Source organism: Watersipora subatra, chromosome 2 (assembly GCF_963576615.1).
Source record: "Watersipora subatra chromosome 2, tzWatSuba1.1, whole genome shotgun sequence".
Classification (NCBI taxonomy): Eukaryota; Metazoa; Bryozoa; class Gymnolaemata; order Cheilostomatida; family Watersiporidae; genus Watersipora; species Watersipora subatra.
This window is the reverse complement of record NC_088709.1, coordinates 12,718,394-12,740,035: the sequence shown is the minus strand read 5'-3', so window position 1 is coordinate 12,740,035 and position 21,642 is coordinate 12,718,394. Positions and strand designations below refer to the sequence as shown.

The following is a 21,642-nucleotide window of genomic DNA, read 5'->3' as shown; positions in this document are numbered from 1 at the left end:
AAAATGATGCATATATATTAACAATACATAAAGCGGAAGTATTTATACCTCGGAACTCGAGTTTCGTGCAACTCTGTGCACAATTTTCCTCAAGTTCCAATTTATGTTAGACAAAAATGCACATTTAATTTTTTTATAAATATAAGAATCAAGTAATGATGTAAGTAATAATGAATATAAGAATACAAGAATCTTCAGTAATATAATTAAATCAATGTTAAACTTGGCCCTGTCGTTGACACATTCACATAAACAAAAAATGAGCCAATGCCAACTCCAACACCATATCGATGTTGCTGATTTATAAAAAAACAATCTTAAGGTTGGCTACTTTTGGTTTGCATATTTTAGAACAATTAAAGGAATTTAGCAACATAAATGAAGACCAACCTAGTTAACACCGGTAAGGAACCTTCTTGACTGAGAAAGCCAAAAAAACTGACATGTTTCAAAATTTGATTCTAGGAGAGCCATGTGTATATTTTTAGTCTTGAAAACATACAATTGAAAAGGAAGACCAACAAATTTAGTATTCTTGAGCAACTTAAGAGTATAAGAAAATTGGGTATGTTTTGAACAACAATGTTCAAATAGCAATTTTTTCTTTTAGCCATCTTTTGGTTTGAAGGGTTTACCTTTTGATCTAAAAATGACTTGTGTGATCTTTGCGCAGAGCCGAGTACAGAAAGCACTAGCAACTCTTTGCTGTGCGCGCCACATCAAAAAGTTGCAAATGAAAATACATTTCTATTAAATGGACGTTATTTCTTAGACTTTTTGTTTATTGTTACTGTAAATTTAGCATTATTTGTATTATTTTATGTTAGTTAAATTAACAGCCAAACTATGGATTATTTTTCCATTGATTTATCAAAGAGCCAGATGTAATCATCAAGGAAACCACATATGGCTCGAGAAGAATAGGTTCCTAATTTTGACCTAGTAGGTGCATGAAGTTGTTGTGGAAAAACTAATCAACAAAAAAGTGTGGGCCTATTTTATTAAATATGCCTAAGATAGGCCTGAGCAGAAAATTGTAATGTTTTAAAAATAAAATTCTGGTTAAACTATCTGCAATAGTTCTACAAATGATTTGTCAACAGACTTCCTGACGTTTGTAAGTAATGACAATGATTTAACATCTCTACTAACAGAATTATTTTAGCATGGTCAACCTTCACCATCTGAATGTCCGTGGCAAATTCAAAGGAACGAACTTTAAGAACGTAAACGTTTACGTGTAAACGGATGTAAACGTGTATCAGACTGTAAACATCTAATTCTAATGATCTTGAGCAAACTTCATTTGCATTGTACATATATATTTTCTGTTGATTAATCAGATTATTAATTCAAAACGGTGATCGAAAGAAAAAACCGTTTCACAAGTTCGCCTTCATAAAAGACCTGAAACAGCCTACGTTAAATCATTCATATCACCAATGACTATGTACACTCTATCGTGTTTTTCACTCGCTATTAAGTCGAAGAGAGAAAATTTGAACCTTTTGTGCAAACACTGTAGCCTTATTGTAATACGTATAAACATATCTACTTCACAAAGAGCTTAAAATGGAGATAACATTTTGAAACGTTATTTTCAGTAACTCGCAATTTCAATCGTTCTGATCATTTTTAATACTGATGTTTAACTATGTTTATTGCAGTGGGAACAAATACTCATCGAAAAGCTTTCGAACAATGAATAGCAGATAATACGTACCTTCGGAAATGTTGGCGCATCCTTGACCAATAAATAGGAAACTAAATGCAATAAAAATAAAAATTAAAGCCATAGTAGTATCATGAATTAGGTTAAATAACAATACGAAAACATGTTTAAATAAAATTCAAATGAAACATTATCTAATTTTTCAGTTATCCGCCATGACGATCTTGTTATAGGGTCCTTCACCTTTTACTATTAACCACTGGTCAATGGTAACTAGACTTTCGGGCGACAATCGATAAAGCGACAGACATTTTTAGGATCACAGTTTATAGTTTATACTAAGCATCGTTTTGCATTTATTAACTTTGCTACAACTTTGCAATTTACCGCGAAACTATTACAAGCAACAACATTTGTCTTCTTCACCTTAATCAGTCGCCCCAGGTGGGGGCTTTAGAGAAACATGTCTGCTGAGGCTTGTGTCTGTGGTTTGATTGTCCTTTCTGTTGTAAGATTTGTGAGGTGATAATTTGATAGTTTGTACAGACAAAGTTACCGACACGATGGAAGGGTTTGTGATCGAGGTATTAAGTCATGTGCTCAATAATAACAACACTGTTAAATGGTATGAGACTAATGGCATGAATGCATGCCCAATACAATCAGTATTTACATACACGATGGTAAAAAAGTTTAGTGTTGGTGTTAGCAATGATATACAGCCCCCCAAAATCAGCGATAGAATGGTAAAGTTGTCATTTTACTATACAGCTAGACATTTACCAAAAGTAATCAGTATATATAGGAAGCTATGTAAGATTTGAGCAAGTTAAATTCAGACATTCAACACAAAAGTTTTGGGATTCCACAGCATAAAATATATAAATTCGTTGGAACATGATAAATGAATGATATTGTACATTTAATTATTGTTGGTAAGTTATATAGATTATTTTTTTCACGCTTGCCAAAATAAATGCCTTGGGCATCACCGCTCTCCGTGCTGAGATCTCTACGTCACTGCTTGCAATCGCTTTGCAGGGATTTCTATCGTATTGATAGTTGCCAGATAAGGGAAGAGTCTGTCGTTTTTGAAGTAGCTCCAGGGTTCTCACCTCTGATTACTCTTGGTTAACGTTCACCGGCTTGACAACATCTGACTTATTTTTAATAGCATTCGATTTGGGCTGTCAGTTCCTCCCTTCATCGATGTCTTCTCCGTTCTTCAAGGGAAAGACCTCTGGTCTTCACTATGCATGCCTGGACATTGTTATTCACTATGATATTGGTGATGCAGTAATCAAGGGGGCACTTGGTTTCATTTTAGTCTCGCTGTCTCGGCATATTTTTTAGTGTCTCAAGACGGTATGAATCGTGGCACACTGGAGCTCTTCAAGAATTTCAAGCTGCTCAACCTGGCATTGAATCATGGCAACTTTAGTTTCTATGTCTTCAATTGCTCTTCTCATTTTTTCTTAATCAGTTTTGAGCCTCCATTTGTTCGAGTTTTGTCTCAAAATCTGACTTATTCTTAAAAGAGACTGAAGTTTTACAAAACATGTCTGGAATTGTTTGAGACAGTCAGTATGCCTCCTCTTTTCCAAATAGTTTGCATCATTCACTGGTTGATGGGCAGGATTGCTGATGCTAGTTCTTTTTTTCATCCAAGGTGAAGCTGGAACAGAAGTAGAGGATGTCATGTCACCCGCACTTGTCCACACTGCCATCGCTAGAACGGCGGCACCGATGGCTGAGGCCCTCGGGTTATCTTCAACATTACTGTCAACTACATTTTTCACTAAACTTCATTCATATCACGCTATATCTGCTCAGAAAGTCTGCTATGTACATGTATCGCCCGAATGTATGTAAAATGGTAAGCTGAAAGTTGTCGTACATACAAGAATAGCTTGAAAAGATCTTTCTTCCATGGAAATCAGGGGCTTACGGTCCGCTTCAACCACAAACCCAGTTCTCATTAAGTAACAGTTGAACTTTTCACATGCCTATGCTATTGCTAGACGTTTTTCAATCTGAGCATACCGTATTTGTGAATGTCATTTGATGTGATACGTATTCTATCGTCTGCCACTGATCACAGGGAGTACACTGTAAAAGTTCGGCTCACAGGGTGTCTCTGTTAGCATCAGTTGATACCCAGTGTGGTACCAACTGATGCTAGCATCATATGCACATGAAACTTTTTTTTAATTTTTGCTGAAATTGACGCAACACCACTCTGTTTTTAAACTGGTGACTTACTGGATGGGCATGCAGTACTAGTATGATAATTTATAATAATAATTTACTATACCCATGAGGCCCTGCACCGTTTTATTAGGAGGGAGGTTTGTGTCACGAATGGTTGTTTCTTTAGCTGGATCCACAGATATACCTGAATTTACTCATAATACCTATTTTCCAGATCTTTACCAAACTTGCATTTGTTATGTTCAAATGGGTTCTAGACACTTCAATATGCTCTAGGGCAGCCCATAATTTCTTCAATGTTCTGCTTCGTCGCCTCCAAAAATCAATAAATTGCCCATCATGCACAAGACATCCTCGCATTTTCTTTCACGCATTCTGGAAATACTCTGGAGTAAACCATATACCATATGGCATGAGGTGAAAACAGTACCCCCATGGTGTCAAAAATTTTGTAAGCTCCTGACACTACCGTTATAGCAAAACTTGCCAAAAGCCAAAATTTGGTTTTAAAATCAAGTTTTAAAAAGCATGTCTTTTGCACAAGCTAGGATAGCATATCGCTAATATGGGGCAGAGGATATAATTCTCGTTTCATGCTCTCATAGGGCCCAGCTGGATGCATATACATTCTATAGTAACCATTTGATTTAGGAGCTCTAGTCAACCCAATGCACTAATCAGTTGGAGTTTTGTTTGGTATAAAAACTTAATTGTAACATTTCATTTAGCTCTGTTTTAGCGAAAGCCAGCCTGGATTGGTCTAGGCACATTTATCCTATAAGGCACAGTTTTTTCAGTTAAAGGTTGACTTGCAACGAAATTCACAGCACAGTTATGTGGTATCAAAAGATTCACCATATTTTACTCTGCTGTGTTGTAGGTGCAAAATATGTGGAAATGTGATTACAAACTCTTAAAAGCTCAAAAACGAACAGTTAATTGCCGCCATCACAAAACCGCTGTAGATTGGAATCAATTTATTTCTCTGACATAATCAAACGATTTCGTTATTGTTTTGACAAGTGATATCTCACATGAATTGAAAGGCCAATAAAAGGTTCAATATAAAACTTCCCGTAACACCAGTTTATGACAAACACTTCGGATTTTACCTAAGAGCCCTTACCAAATATAGATGCTCGTTAGTTTACAGTTTTGGCTTGGTTTAATCGTCTAGTCGTAATCTGATCATGTGACCCATACTTTCTGCCAAACAGCGCGAATAATTTCTGCAGCATTTTTCGACTGTCACAGGTGACCAACAAGCTCGTCATGTTCACCAGAAGATGATACGCAATCATTCAAGCTAAGGTTAAAAAATTAAACAAATTTTTACGGTAGGTTTTGAGATATCAGTTCTCGAAGTGACTGCATTACAATGATGATGAAAAAGACGCCTATTTGAGCCGTTTTGGAAAGGGATTCTTATTTACGGCAGTTTTATGGCGGCGATTAACTGTTCGTTTTTTAGCTTTAAAGAGCTTGTAATCACATTTCTACATATTTGGCACCTACAACACAGCAGAGTAAGACATAGTGAATCTTTTGATACCAAATAATTGTAATGTGAGTTTTGTTGCAAGTCAAGCTTTAAATTTATCTCAAAAACTCCAGGAATAGTTCTGAAGCCAATGCAAAATTTTGAGAATGTTATGACTCAGTCAAACGCATTATTAGGTCCTTGTAAGGAATTCACTGCAGCTAAAATATTGAGGTTGCGAATTCTAAGTGTGCCAGCAGGTTTTTACAGGTTCTCTTTGATAGCATTTCTTAACAGAGATGATAGCCGAAATCTCAACTCTCTTCCTACTCATGTTTACCATACCCTCATCTATGACAGTCAACATGTTGCTATTTACCCACAGCAGATGTTGGATAGCTTCTGATAATGCTAACTTCCGTTTGAGGGTTGTGGTCTTGATGCAAGCCATGACCTCCAATTCAGTGTCAAATAGGAGGTTTTCCCTCACAACCATTAATTGTTAGCATGAGCTTATAGACAAACTTATTTTCCATGACTAGTCAGTCTAATGGATACTTATTTAGGTGGATTGACTGGTCAGGCTGCTGTGTTCTTCCCCTGTCTTGGTAGGGGCTAAGATCAAATACCGAAGCGTACAGCTGGTCACTGTGCATAGGCCAGCCCTACCGTTATTGGGGTTTTGCTAACCTTGGTAAATTTAATTATGGAAACTTGTACTACTAACGTGTTTCTGGTAATCGCTGTACCTACCACACTTGAAATAGTTTGGACAGCTGTAATGGACCCATTCACAATGTAAGCTAGCGCAACGCTTGAATTCGCCACTATTAATGTGATGTGGACTGCCACAGCCTCTGTAACCGTCACTGCCACTTTGGTATGAGCTACCAGCTTTGGACATAGTCAGCATTACCCTGTCCTGATGTGTGACCATGCTCATCACACACCCTACAAATGGTTTGGCTGCAATGTTTGACTGGGTGATCCAGTGTGTCACAAATGTAGCACTTTCGTTTTTACTATTATTGCTCTTACAGTCACGCTGTGAACGTTACGACAGTGTTTGCAACTGCTGTTCCTATACCTATCCCTGGTTCTGCCGTGATACCTATGATGACTGCTTTTGCAATATCTATCACTGCTGTTCGCTCTTTATCACTCTTATTACTATTGCGGTGTGCACAGTTATCTCCACTGCGGTAATCGCTTTTGCACACTTGCCGGCAGTAACTGTGATTGTCCAGTGCACCATTATTTATACCATTGTACACCCTTTGTACTTCATGGAATTCTTTATTGGTAGGTTAACTATTACATTAATTTGTGATAATGGTTTTCTAGGGTTAATGTGTTCTGAGGTTTCATTCGCCCTACTTTGGCTACTGAGAGTAGTACTCAGCTTTGCCCATGTTAAGTCGTTCTTCACAATAAGCCCTTTTTGAGTGACTCATCTCTTAGTTCTATCGCTGCCAAGCTCAACGCTAGTGTCTGTTTGGCCTCTTTCAAGGCCGCGTAGATTGCTTATAAAAAACTTGAAATATCTACTGAAGCACTCCCTTTGCTTTAGGTAATCCCTCTGGTCCTCTGCCGCATTTTTTGCTGTGACAGACTATGTGACAAAAACATTTTAAAACCACTTAAAAACAGTTTTCTGCACATAAAGACAATTAATACCACTTTATCAGTTAGTAGCGGTTAATAACTCGTCAACTGTGCTGGTAACCTCAGATGATGGATAGTATAAAACATGCAGTAAAACTGCAGTTACTCGTTGACGAGCTGGATATCAACTAACTACTTCACGGATCCTTTTATCTGGTTTAGCTCTGATGGTTATTATGCTCATTGCGATGACCAGATGCGATTTTTTATAATATCCCAAGTGTCAGGAAAAATCATTTTACTGAATAAATAATATTGTGCCCAAAATTGTTCCTAAAATTTCTTTTGTCACCACTATTACAATCATTAAGTTGCGTGTCCATTATGATTTAGACAATAAAAGCTAAGGAAATCATGGGTCACTCACTCACATGCCATTCTAAAAAAAATCTACATTAATACAGTACGATGTTGACTCTTAAACTCGGTGCATGATGAGACAGTGCTTTAGCACACATTTTGAGGAGAATTACAATTATAAAAGATGGAAATTAGACTAGAAAGTACTTGTAAAACAAATTTTCAAGTGAATTTTAGAAAAAATGGTTATACTTGTGACATAAAATCTCAAAAACATTTAGAAAATATTGTTGTTTGTAACCAATTAGTCAATTTTTGTACAGTAACAACTAACAATTTAATCAATACATTTGTCTAGTGTTTATTCATCATTTTCTACATCACGTTTTTTTGGAAACCATTGCCATACTTTAAACTGTAATATCACTCGGTGAGTTGAGATCAGTATTCAACAATATCAATTCTTTAGCTTCTGTCATTTCCCAGACAGTTATCTTTTAGCCTTGTATTTACTGACTGCGATACAAGTTTCCTATCTTTAGGTTTATTTTTCGGATTATTTTTTTATTCCAACTTTGACAGTTTTGGAAATTATGTTTCATATTACTGTAACGCATATATGTACATATCTGTTGATTAAATCAGACATGTTTTTTCAGCTATATGAATGTAGTTTTACGTTTTTGCTACTTTTCGTATCAAGGTAATTATAACAATATTCTTTCTGTGATTTGCAGTTTTTTTAATTTTTAAAATAGCTACTCTGTATGAAAGGGTGATTGCCTATTAAATGGAGAATAAGTTGCATAGGAAATTTGCAGATTGGTGATTTACATTAAAGAGAACATTACTTGAAAATATTCAGTGTAAAGCTAGCCACATTTCTCAATTGTTTGTTTTTTGCATTAAACCATTACGCTTAAAATTGATTTTAGCAGTCAAAGCAGGTGAAAAATCAAACCATGTTGATGAACTCAACGAGTCATTCTGTTGTCAATATGTTCTGATTATTAACAGGCATGCTACAACAGTGAAGATCAGCCAACCTTTTAGAACTCGCTGCTATGGATGGAGACATAATGGATAATAAAATTAGATACATAGAGCAAGCGCTGGAATGCCTATGTAAGTACTTATGTCGGCTTGTTACATTTGCTTATACCTTAATATCAAAACTTTAATATATTTGTGTATTACACATTTCAGTTTGAAATTAAATTGTTGCCACTAAAATACTAAATATATATTATGGTATATATTGTGCTGTCATATTATAATATATTACAGTATTAGTATGCTATATTTCGTTATGCAAGCCTAGTTTGTATTGTATTTTAATATCAGTTTTTTACTAGGTTGAATGAGATGACAAGTTGTTGCTTAAATAATAATAATGCTAAATATGCAAGGAATAAAATACATTGTTATATGTAGTTTATGTTCTAAGCAACAGTTTCATTTTTATCTTCGTGTTTTATTAAACTATATTACATATATTATGTTAGATAAAAATATATCATTTTATTCATGTATAGTATCATATATTAACTCCAATTATAAAAAAAACATTTGTTAATTGCTATATCTGTGTATGTAGCTCGTCGCTGTGCTTTTAGGTGGATTGGCTCGCAGTGGTTACGGTCAGCAATGCAGGTAATTTGTCTCTAACACTTCAACCAAGTTGATCCATTCTGAGATTTTCTTTGTCTGCTAAGAATGTGATATATTAGAGCGAATACTCTTTGAAGCTTCCATACACTGGGTTTCTATATTTTGAATGGGTTGGGAGTTGCTTCCACTCCAAAGCATAGAAGTGTAAAATCTGAACGCATTCGACACCATTTTGCCTCGCTAAGATTTTGTGAAGGCAGTCGCTGTGAAAAACTGAGTCTACTTCAATAAGTTTTGTTTTGAGGGATACAGCATAAATCTAAGAAAGATCTATATACTCCCTGCAGATATGAATCGTTGAAATGGTAGGGTGCAAATTTGTCGGCAGTGGACAACACCGAACCCATTTGAAGCATGAAAATGCATGTAGTCTTATAAACATAAAAATATCTTATCTTGAAGTTGCCCATTCTCGGTCAGTCAACTACCCATAACGCATCACTGCAGAGCTTTTGGGAGAAAGGAACAAGTACTAAAATTACTGAAAAAAGAAATTTGTCGAATCGGATAAACTTTAGACACAATGATAGTAATTTTTTGTGCAGCTCAAAACTTAATTAAAAAACATTCAGGTTATTGTATATCACATAGAAACAAATGCTTTATTTAAAACTATAGAAATAACTAATAAAATAAGTTATCTCAATTAGTAAAATCATAATAATCATTAAAAAGGTTTTTCATTGGTACTTTTCTGCTGAAACATGACATAACAGAAGTGTAGGCTTGGCAATGCATAGAAGAGGATGTATGAAAGTGATAAAGATAAGTGGAGTGAATTACTCTAACTTCACTCACATAGAACCTAAACTAACTTACCTTTTGATTTTCATTTAATTCAAATTGACAAACTGCAATGTTTAGGGAAACTTTAAATGTCTTGTTGGTAATTACTGTGACCATTAAGTCAACTCTTTTTAAAAGATTTTCAAGTTTCAAAGTTTTCAAATTTTATATAATTTATGACAGAATTCCTATGTTAAAGTAAACATATTTCAAGGCTTGACTGTATATTTATTTTATGATTCTAACAGCCAGTCGTAAATGTTGCAAGCATTTTTTGTTTTAGCAGTTCTCTATGTTTTTGAAATCACAGGTTTTTTTTATTAGTTGTTTTGAGGCTAGGTTGTTTATTGCTTTTTTGTCATTTTATTATCCTTAATAATATATTTTTATTGTATTGGTGTTATTCATCGTGACCTTCATTTTAGCATTGCGTTACACGGGTAATGAAATAATCACCCCGATGGATTCGAGTAACTTAAGCTAGTAACCTAAGCTAGTCTAAATTTTTATTATAATAAGAGCCATGTCTAAAGCCAGTTTAATCATCATAATCTCGTGATTTATAAATGATCTATCATGCAATCATGATGTTCAAGCAAGCTAGTATTTTTCCGGCCCAAGCCTGCATATTTTAACTGATTTAGTAAGTATGACCACAATTTTTCCATTGTATAGAAATGTGAACGCTCGGTCTAGTGCTCTGTTAGCAAACCTGGAGGTTTCAAGTTCAAATCCACTGTGAAACAGTTTTTTCGTATCCAAAACTTTATCACTATGACCAGACACATGAACACCAAACAACAAACACTGAGATCTATATGAATAGATAAGTGATGTAGGTCAGTGCTTTATATTTTAAATTATGACCCGAATGATTTAACTCGAGCAATAGATATCAAAGTTTATTTGTAGAAATAAATATGTGTGTAACGATGATGATTTTGTCATAGCTGAGTGCTGCCTCCAACTACTACAGAATGTGCACTCTGAGGTATGTGATTCTTTATTTCTTTTTATGGAATGATTTGCATTTTATGCCATTCTTTGTGATTACAGTTCAGTCGTATTAAAGGACTGATGTTAACTAACTGTCATATTAAATGTATTCACTGTAACTAACTCACTGAAAGATTAAAGGAACTCACTGTAACTAACTCACTCTCCTATTAAAGAAACTTACTGTAACTAACTCACTCTCATATTTAAGGGACTCTCTGTAATTAACTCACTGTCACATTGAAGTTGCTCACTGTAAGAAGCTCACAGTAAAATTACAGAAACTCGCTTTAACTTGGGCCAAGAACTGCAAATTATAGAACTACCTTAACAGCGTGAAAAAATATTTATTTTTAAAAAACTACATTTTCTTAAAGGTTGACTTGCAACAAAATTTGCATTACAGTTATTTGGTATCAAAAGATTCACCATGTCTTACTCTTTTGTGTTGTAGGTGCCAAATATGTGGAAATGTGATTACAAGCTCTTGAAAGCTCAAAAACGAAAAGCCGCCGTAGATTGGAATCTCTTTATTTCGATGACGTAACCACAAAATTTGGTTATCGTCTTGTCACGTATGTTCTCACATGAATTGAAAGGCCAATAAAAAGCTCAATATAAAACTTATCGTAACACTCGTTTATGACAAACACTTCGGGTTTTACCGAAGACCCTGTATCATATATAGATGCTCGCTACTTTACAGCTTTTTTTTCGGTTTGGTCTAATCGGCAAGTCGTGATCTGATCATGTGACCCAATACTTCCCAAATAATTTTTGCAGCACTTTTCGATTATCACAGGTGACCAACAGGCTCGTCATGATTATCGGACAATGATATGTACTCCTTCAAGCTAAGGCTAAAAAATTAAACGAATTTTTACGCTAAGTTATAAGATATCAGTGCTAAAAGTGACAGCATTACAATGACGATAAAACAGACGCGTAAGAACAATAGACATGGTTTTATTGAATGCGTGAAGTATATTTGTGAAAATATTTCGACGAATGAGGTTGCATGAAAGTGTAAACAGAAACCATCTCCCACAACTACATCACATTTGAGCCGTTTTGGAAAGAGATTCCAAACTGCGGCGGTCTCGTGTGGCTGCGATTTTCTGTTCATTTTTGAGCTTTCAAGAGCTTATCATCACATTTCCACATATTTTGCACCTACAACACAACAGAGTAAGACATGGTGAATCTTTTCATATCAAATAACTGTAATGTGAATTTTGTTGCAAGTCAACCTTTAAAGATTGGCAGGTGGGAAAAGTATGTCTACAATTATTTTGTAATAGGGCAAGATAAAGCTTGTGTTTAGAGCTCCAGTGCGAAGTGGTTTTTTGTTCCTATGACTTTATAGCTATAACTGGTCTTTTGGATGACAGACAGACAGACAGACAGACACTGAGATTTCTATATATAGATTAAGAAAAGTGATAGTGATTTATTTGCAGCATCCAGTTAGTGAGATATTACTCAACTGTGTATCAAGTTTCCATCTGACACATGGCTGCACTGTACGAACTTTACTCAATATGATTCTAGTGTGGTATCGGGTGCAGCGGCATCTTGAAAGGCAGGTTAGTTAGAATAACTCTTTTGAACATGGTTGGTATCTTAATGTTTGGTTAAATGAGATAACGTAGAGACGGGGGGGGGGGGGGGGCATTTCAGTGTAGGTTATGATAATCGAGTTACTTTTCTAGGAAATGAAAATTGTGTACAATGGCTATGTGATAGCTGCCAGTTTATAGAGTTTGCGCCTTCTATATGTCGTCTTGTCATATTCCAGTCTTTAAACTGTCATAGTTCACTCTCTCATATTCTAGTCTTTAAACTGTCATAGTTCACTCTCTCGTATTCTGGTCTTTAAACTGTCATAGTTCTCCCTCTCACAATATAGGCTATCAAACTGTTGTATCTCTACCAACTTGTTGGTTTCAACGCGATGCATAGTGAACACATTGAAAATGCAAAAGGGGCAGGTTTTCGGTAACATTTATAATGTGTATTAATATTTTCTTTATTGGTAATTACTTTAGAGATATTAATTGCTATCTATACGAAGAAGTTATAAGAAAAACCTGCTTCTAAAATCACTTTTTTGAATTAAACTTTTATTGCAATGGGCTGCTATTAAACAGGTAAACCGACTGCCATTCCCTTAGTCACACATTTTGCATGGTAGGTGTAGTATTGCTGAAATATATATGCGTAAGCTGGATAGTATCCATTCGAGAATATGTTTAAAGAATTTGGATTCATGCAGTAGGTGCATCATGAGAGACTTTAAAATGAGCTAATTATATTTCCAATTTGGTGCAAGAGTTCTCTTATAGGTTGTTAGTCAGCATCTTTGACTTGAAAGTCAAAATATTAGTAAAAGTCATTTTGCTTTTAGAAACTTTCTGTGAAGGATATTGAAGAAACACTAAATCATCTATTAGAATTGTCAATCTCTATAATCGATGGATTTTGCGTAGACGTGAAGCCAGTATTTGCAAAAAAACTTCAGCAAGGATATATTAAACCACAAGAGCTGAGTAGTAGACTGCCGAATGTTACTACCTCAGATGCTCGCTCAGGGCAAAACACAATGTCTTTTTATGAGTCTGGTGCAGTTATGAAGCTAACTAGCCCATTATCAGAGAAGACATCAAAGCCAGACAGTACTTTGGTAGACACAAGTGTTGCACAACACAGAGTCACAGGTCCAAAAACATCTGGATTAAGTGATACAGGTATGAATTTTGAAGATATTTCATGGTACTTTGAAGGCTCTTTGTCTCCTTCTGTTAATAGTGGACCTGCGACACCGATCATCACATCCATCCAACAGCTGCCTTTACCATCATGCGTAAAAGAATCACCGGTGAAGTACCCATCCTGCGCTGACAATCTTAGCGATGACGAGTTTGATAGCTGTTTTGACACAAAGTCGCTGTCTCCTCCTCCGTCCATACCCCCTCCAGAAGCAAATAATGTAAATGATATTGGTTGGTTGAACAATGCTTTACAGGCTATTACATCAAAATGTAAGTCGGTGCCTACAGAGAGACGATCAAAGGTTTACAGTCGTAATTTGTTCTCGTCAGAAAGCATTTCACATAATGATTCAGTCCTGGACACGCCTTCCTTTTCAGGTCAAAGTGAGGGAGAGGTTCAGTCTCAAACAAATTTTGTTGGACCAAAAATGTACCAATCTGCATCATCTTGTTATCAATCGTCCAATGAAGATTTGTTTTATGATGCTTCGTTTTCTGGTCATCTGTTTGCGGCAAAGCAATCTAGAAATAGTTTGCCTTTGTCAACTCTTTCGGTAAACACAATCTTGGAAGGTATCGCTCGTGGCCGAAGTATTATTGCTAGGCTGTTACTTGAAGTTGTGGATATTGTTACGCCATTTGTCGATTCCATTCTTCCCAAACATTTTGACTCAGTAAGCTGTGTTAGATGTATCGGGCCGCCACTTTCCAGCTCTCAAGTTTATGAAGGACTGATTCTACAAACGTCCACTGAATCTTTGTCAATTCTCACTGAGGTGTCCAGTTTCCGCGCATTGGTGAGTGATTTATGTAACAAGATCATTGGTTGCTTCCGAGTGTTGCTAGTGACTATAAGGTTGCTCAGTAGTTGTTTCATGAAGCTTTTGACCATTTGTCTTCTAGCTAGTCACCCAATTTTTAACCCATTTTCAGACACCTACATGTATGCTTAGCCATTCCGCTAATCGATTAAATTCTATTAAATGAATCCAGTGGTTCCATTAAGTGAATAAATTCCATCTTATCAAAAAACTAATCTTTCTTAGTGACTATCACTACCAGTAGATGGACCAATGATGGAATGCAATTTGGAATGGATGCAGTTTGTTTGTCTGATTTAAAAACAGTGGAGTTTTTTCTCGTAATGAGCTTGAGATGTGTTAAAAAATTTTCCTGGCCGTTCAGATTTTAAAAGAATTTGTTAGCTTATTGGTTCTATTGGTATTGCAGTTGTTTCAAGGTGATTTGAGCGCATCATACACACCAACTGGCTATCGCAATTCAGTGACTTGTTGTTCAGAGTATAAGGGAAGAGATATTGGGAAAGAGTGTGAGATACCAACATGGTGTGATGCGACAACTGCTAACTTATGCAAGGTAGCATATTAAACTCGCTTGTGAAGTTTGTTTTTCTAAGACTTATAGACATTCTATGTTTTTAACAGCCTTGTGTTGAACATATTGATACCAAACTTTGGCATGTGAATTATGGTTAACCGTATGCCCATTTGTAAAGGATACGCATTCTACTTACAGTGCAACATTACATGTGTGATAATGAAAGGAAGTTGCGATACATTATTGAGAGACAACCTGTTATCCAGACAAGTTCTTGTGCTAGAGAAAGTCTCATACAGTGTCATCAGATATATTTCCACTCACTGCAATGTTCCTGTGCTGCACTATTCCTCAGATGCAAGAGAGGTTGTCATCATTGGCCTATTGCTAAGCGAGTTCTTGTTATTTTATAGAAGTTGAGAATGTTCAATTGACAACGTTTCAGTCTAATCATATAGAGCAATCCCATGTAAATTAATGGCTGAGTGAACTAGTGGTGCAAGCACTTGTTAAACCATGTCTATTACCACTAGACACCTGTTAAATCATGTCTATTACAACAAGATACAGTCAAACATGGATAACTCGCCCACGGATAGCTCGAACACATGGTTAACTCGAATGGTTTCTTTGGTCCGCTCCCACGTAATGATAAATTACTATAGATAACTCGAACTCAACACTGTTAACTCGAACTGTTTTTTCCCACCGGCTACCGAAACGGTTGTTATCACTTTAGAAAATCACTTTATTCCAAGCCATAGAGGTAAACCTCAACTTTTCGTAATTCATAAGCGTCGTTATTACCACCATCGGCAAAATATTTTTGTCAACGACTTTTCTAAAGGTTTAGTGAAATTTGATTTATACCAAACATCCGCTTAGCGATCGCCCTTCGGAAGAAAGGTAAAGTGAGGTAATCTTTGCATAAACTTCAAGAAAAATCGGCAAAATTGATCGTGGGTAAAACGCTCAAAAGAAAAAGATGTTTTTTCTTTTGAGCATTTCAACAACGATCGGCAAAATTGATCGTGGGTAAAATGCTCAAAAGAAAAAGATGTCTTTTCTTTTGAGCATTTTAACAACGATCAAGTTTTGCCAATGTCAATCAAAAAGCGTCCTGGCAATAACATCACCTCAAACAACAAACCAATCTCAAGTGATAGAAAAATATCTATACTTTTTGATAAAAACGTTTTAAACTTTGCATTAGAAGCATTTAATTTGAAACGAGCCATTTGTACTTTTGATTTATATTATAGTTTGTATATGTACATGTATCTACTAATAAATAAGTAAATACATGGACTTGTGACAGTGCTCTGATAACTTGAACGCTCTGATAATTCGAACACTTCCGCTCGGTCCCGTGAAGTTCGAGTTATCCATGTTTGACTCTACTTGTTAAACCATGACTGTCACAACTAGACACTTGGTACAAAACAATGATTATGACGAAACATTTATTAATTAAGCCATGACTTGTAATACTTCTAAATTGAAAATTGTCTCCCTTGTGGCTTAAACTTCTCAAAATATTGCCGTGTGTTCGAATGTCATACAATGCAATCATTCTTGGAAGGACTTTGCAATTCCGTTGCAGAACTATGCATGTGAGGTAAGCATTACAGTTGATGACACGCTGGCATATCGCAAGGCCAAGACCAGTCTAATCAAAGTGAAACTTATGCCTACATGCACACCTCAACCATCTGCCATAGTAAGATTCTGATATTTTCTCTCATTACCTCATGTTGTTCTTTCATATTTCAAATCACTCTCTTTGTAGTATACAGTCATACCTCGACATATGAGCTTAACTAGCAACATGCCCGGTATTGCACGGGTATTAAAAATCAGCTTATAAACGGTGACAGGTAATGTAGTTGCCTGTCACTTGCCATTAGCCTGGCACATTGCCAATGACTAATTTGAGTATGCTACTATCCATATTGCTCAACTCACTAATAAGAGCCGTGAGAGCAAGCTTTATTGACGTTACGCTATCAGGATTTCCACCCATATAGTGCCATATATCACTCAATTCATCTATCAATCTCACATAGCTCAATGGTTTGGCATTTCGTCTGGGCAATGGGACATTCCGATATTAAATCTCCTGCTAAACGGATTTTTCATTCCAAGATTTTAATAGCTATAGCTGGACAAGTCGAATCACACAAGCTTTGACATTTATATACAGGTAGATGCGTCCAAGGACTGCGTTCGTATGTCATTTTACTCGTGTCTAAAGGCACTATTTCAAATATTAAATAACTAAATACAAATTAATCCGCTATCATACTATGAAAACAGCTCAAAAAACCACATAAAACAGGATATTACCATGGACAAAGGTGTTTTAACTGCTGTAGTTCAGTACCTACGCTGACAAAGCAACAAATACCTATTTAGTTGTTAACATCTGCAATAAAATATAACATTATTATGTACACTACTGTAAGTTTTCACCTGCGAGACAGACATCGTTTTTAATGGCGGTCTCCGAGAGACTGGAAAGTGACGTGTTCAGTACACTAACCTTTTGTGATGCTACATGACGGAAACTTTGAATTTAACTCAAATGAATTTAACTTACTATACTAAGTTTTAATCTTTTACTAAACTTACTTTAATTTTGTTGTCCGAATTTCTTATTGTTTCCGGTTTGGGCCTTTTTACGTCACGTTCACTACAACTTTTAGCCAACCTTATAGAAACTTTTTTCAAACTGATTTGTGGAGAAAGGTTGAGCGATGCTGTTCTTGAAGGCGGCCTCCCGCATGATTGGCCATATCGTGGACAACGAATACCGGCTCGTATCTCAAAGAAGAAACTTAATAGAAATGCTGCTCGTATCTCGATTCTCTCATATGTTGGGTACTTGTATGTCGAGGAATGACTATACTTAAACGTTGACTTGCAACAAAATTTACATTACAGTTATTTGGTATCACAAGATTTACCATGTCTCACTCTGCTGTGTTGCAGGTGCAAATTATGTGGAAATGTCATTACAAGCTCCTGTAAGCTCAAAAACGAACAGTTAATCCCTGCCATCGTGAAACTGCCGCAGATTAGAATCTCTTTCCAAAACGGCTCAAATGTTATGTAGATGTACAAGATGGCTTCTGTTTACACTTTCATGCAACCTCATTTGTCAAAATATTTTCAAAATATACTTCACGCATTCAATGAAACCATGTCTATGGTCCTTATACGTCAATTTCATCATCATTGTAATGCTGTCACTTTCAGCACTGATATCTCATAACCTATCGTGAAAATTCGTTTAATTTTTTAGCCTTAGCTCAAAGGAGTACATATTCTCTAATAAACATGACGAGCCTGTTGGTCAACTGTGATAATCGAAAAATGCTGCAGAAATTATTCGTGCTGTTTAGCAGGAAGTATGGTCACATGGTCATATTACGACTAGACTATTAGACCAAGCCGAAACAAAACTGTAAAGTAGCGAGCATCTGTATTTGATACGGGGTCTTCGGTAAAACCTGAAGTGTTTGTCTTGAACTAGTACTACGAGAAGTTTTATATTGAGCCTTTTATTGGCCTTCCAATTCATGTGAGAACATCATGTGTCAAAACAATAACCAAATGTAATGACTACGTCAGATAAATAAAATGGCGGCGATTAACTGTTCGTTTTTGAGCTTTTAAGAGTTTGTAATCACATGTCCACGTATTTTGCACCTACAACACAGCAGAATAAGACATGGTGAATCTTTTGATACCAAATAACTGTAATGTGAATTTTGTTACAAGTCAACCTTAAAGTTGATAACAATATGTACTAGGGAGTAATTCTGTCTAACGTTCATGCTTTTCTTCATTCTACTGCTTTCTTATGCTCATATCAGAGCGTAGTCCTCTGCAGTCCGATTGACAACCAAACATTTCTCATGGAGGAGGAATTTAAACATGCCCTCTCTCGTCTTTTGAACATACTCAAGTCTGGTCGATGCATTCAGGGTCTATCACTTTCCCTAGTTGCCGAGAAGCTTTTAAAACACAAGAGTAAGTACATTCTTGGAATTAATTATGATATTCACCCTTACTCTGCCATAGTTGTGTGTATCTAAGACTGCGTCATTGGTTAAATTCTTTTTTATCATCCTATTATACCACGGACCAAAAAACCTGGTTAAAGTATTTCATATACACTATTGTGAAGGAAGTCTGGGAGACTCCTTCACGTAACACCACATCAATCTCAGTCAACTGCACAGCGGTAGTTCCGTATAAATATATGTATTTGGTGTATAAGCATATACTACAAAGCATGTATAGTGAGAAGGTACCAAGATGCTGTGTCTCCGCCTTGCGAGGCGTCTTCGTATTTTAGGGCGAGAACTTATCTCGAAACTCGGGGAAAAACGGCGTCTCTTTTTCCCGAGTTTCGAGTTGATTCCTTTGTTTTGTATTGTTGGCTGAGTCGAGTCGAGAGTTGACCCAGCCACACTGCCCGCTGGTTCCCACTACCATATGCGGCTGTTACATGTCACTCTTTCAGGCTCATTGTGTTTATATGAATATATTAGCTGTTTTAAATCGATAGTTTGAAAACCCAGTAAATGTTACATTTACTGGGTATGTAAACCCATACTCAGTAAATGTGTACTTTAGAAATGATGCAGAATCATACAATTTGTCGCCAAAGGCATTAAAACTCTTAAAATGCTTTATGCAATTATTTCAAGAATGCAAGACCAGTGAACCTTCCTTTGTTTATTTTAAAAATTTATTTCTCACGATATGTTAGTTATTCCCATACAGTTCTGTTATAATTTAAATAATTATGGTTGAATAATAATTCAAATTATTGAGTAAAAAACTCACTAATCTTATCATAAAATAAATGCATAGTTATATAGTAAGTTGTTACTGACACAATAATAAACTGACATATGTATTATGTCAGTTTATTATTGTCTAAGCATCATATGGTTATACTATGTGATTAGATTACAAAATTGTGAAGCATCGGCAGGAATGAAAAGAATCATATATATATTTTGACGTTTCTTACAAATAGTAAATAAGGATGTAGATGGTGTAGACTTGTGCACTGAGTTCCTGACAGCGAATCATAATCATTATTTGTGAAAAGTGTTGCAGAACTTTAAATTTACCCAAATGCATTCAAACTATGACATTAGCATAGATGTATCATCATTTGTTCTCTATTTTCCAAATACATGTACCTGTATTTGGTAGGTAAAACCTACTGGTATTTGTTTCGTCTTAACATTCCAACACATGATTGTCAAATGATTAAATATTGCCTCTTACTGTACATTGAATGAGCATTCGTGCTTTAGGCCTACTCTTTCTGTTGGAAATAATTTTATAAATGAGGTTTGAGTTGAATTGAATAGTTATAATCATCATGATTAGCCACGATGGTTAGTTGTAAGGATTAGTGATATGATGAAATTATATGAAATAAGAGTAGACAACTCTGCATTCAGCAGATTTGTCTACTTTCGTTTCCTGTAATTCAGCAATTCACTTGCGTATATATTGTTAATGATTAGCGATAGTCTATTTTATTCAATATTACTGGCTCTGTCAGACTGCACTCTTTCTTGTAAGACACGTTTGAAACTTCTCTCTTGTGAGAAGAAGTTTCAAGTGTTTATCTTTCGGTTAGGCTTCTCTGCCATTGTTACTTGCATGATGAAATATTTTAAGATTTGAATTAACTGGTATGTTTCTGGTACATCTCTTTGTAGTAGTAAAAGCTTCCGATGGTTATATTTCTGTTGGAGCTGAATATCTTGCTCAAGAGTTGCGCTCTCTGGCTTTTTCACGAGGAGACCCGACTGAAAGTCATATTGATGATCCAGTTAGCCTTGTCGCCGCGTGGAGGAATGGTCTGTCAGCTGCTGATTATTTTTCATCGATGAGCTTGTTTGTACGAACTGGAGCATCAAGCTAATATTTTTGTGTGATTTAATGGAGCAACTTGGTTGATTTTTTTCATAGTTTGTGTCATTTTAAAAATGAGTTATCTGTTGATTTTGCAATGAGTTGCTGGTGTATTTGTTTTCATCTAACTCCTTAATTTAATGGGTTGATTGTATCTATGCATGTAATGATCAAACCATTTTATTATAACAATTATATTGTACTAGATCCTACAGCTATGCCAGCTTTGTCTGTGAATGATAATTTCTGGAGACTTTATTTGCACTTGATGCTCAGCTCTTAGCATAGATTTTGTTAATTATATGTTGCTTTGCAACTTTTCCAAAGCTTGGAAAAAATTGTTAAGAAAATTTAGATTTTAGTTTAGGTTTTTGCGACAACAGATAGATTTATTACATTTGTTTGTGAAGATTTTTTTTGGTTACTGTATCACAGTAACATTTACTGTAAGCACAGTCTACATGGATGACTAAGTTATTCCTCAATAACAATTCACAAAGTAAAATTTTTGGAAAAGTCATATTACACTTGGTTTATAAATGGCTTTAGATACAGATAACATTATTAAAGTACTTGGCATTGTGTTGTAGAGTTATTGTAGAAGACTATGCATAAAACTCTCAAAAAATATTGATTATTCCAAGAAAATCGAAAGCCAAAAGGAGCTCAGCAATAATAGTTGACATACATTGTACATGTATATGAAAATCGTTTTGGACGTCCTAATAATTCGGAGTTGTCTATTCGTTATAAGCAGTCTACAACGGCGAGACATACGGTAGGGAAAAACCCGAGTCCTGTTA

General features: G+C 35.7%; 1 protein-coding gene across 2 annotated transcripts; it reads left to right on the top strand.

Moving 5' to 3' along the window:
* Positions 1-8,364: 8,364 nt before the first annotated feature.
* Positions 8,365-21,285, top strand: LOC137387465 (uncharacterized). 2 transcript variants are annotated; one of them, XM_068073896.1, is made up of 10 exons: positions 8,365-8,453; positions 8,945-8,981; positions 10,698-10,776; positions 12,242-12,367; positions 13,189-14,349; positions 14,783-14,929; positions 15,089-15,256; positions 16,494-16,610; positions 18,769-18,925; positions 20,647-21,285. In XM_068073896.1, exons 1-10 carry the CDS (start codon positions 8,393-8,395, stop codon positions 20,847-20,849), a joined length of 2,256 nt encoding a protein of 751 aa, XP_067929997.1. In that variant the 5' UTR covers positions 8,365-8,392; the 3' UTR covers positions 20,850-21,285. The 2 variants fall into 2 exon arrangements, with proteins under 2 accessions (XP_067929997.1, XP_067929996.1); XM_068073895.1 differs by having other exon boundaries at positions 20,644-21,285.
* The last annotated feature ends 357 nt before the right edge of the window (positions 21,286-21,642 follow it).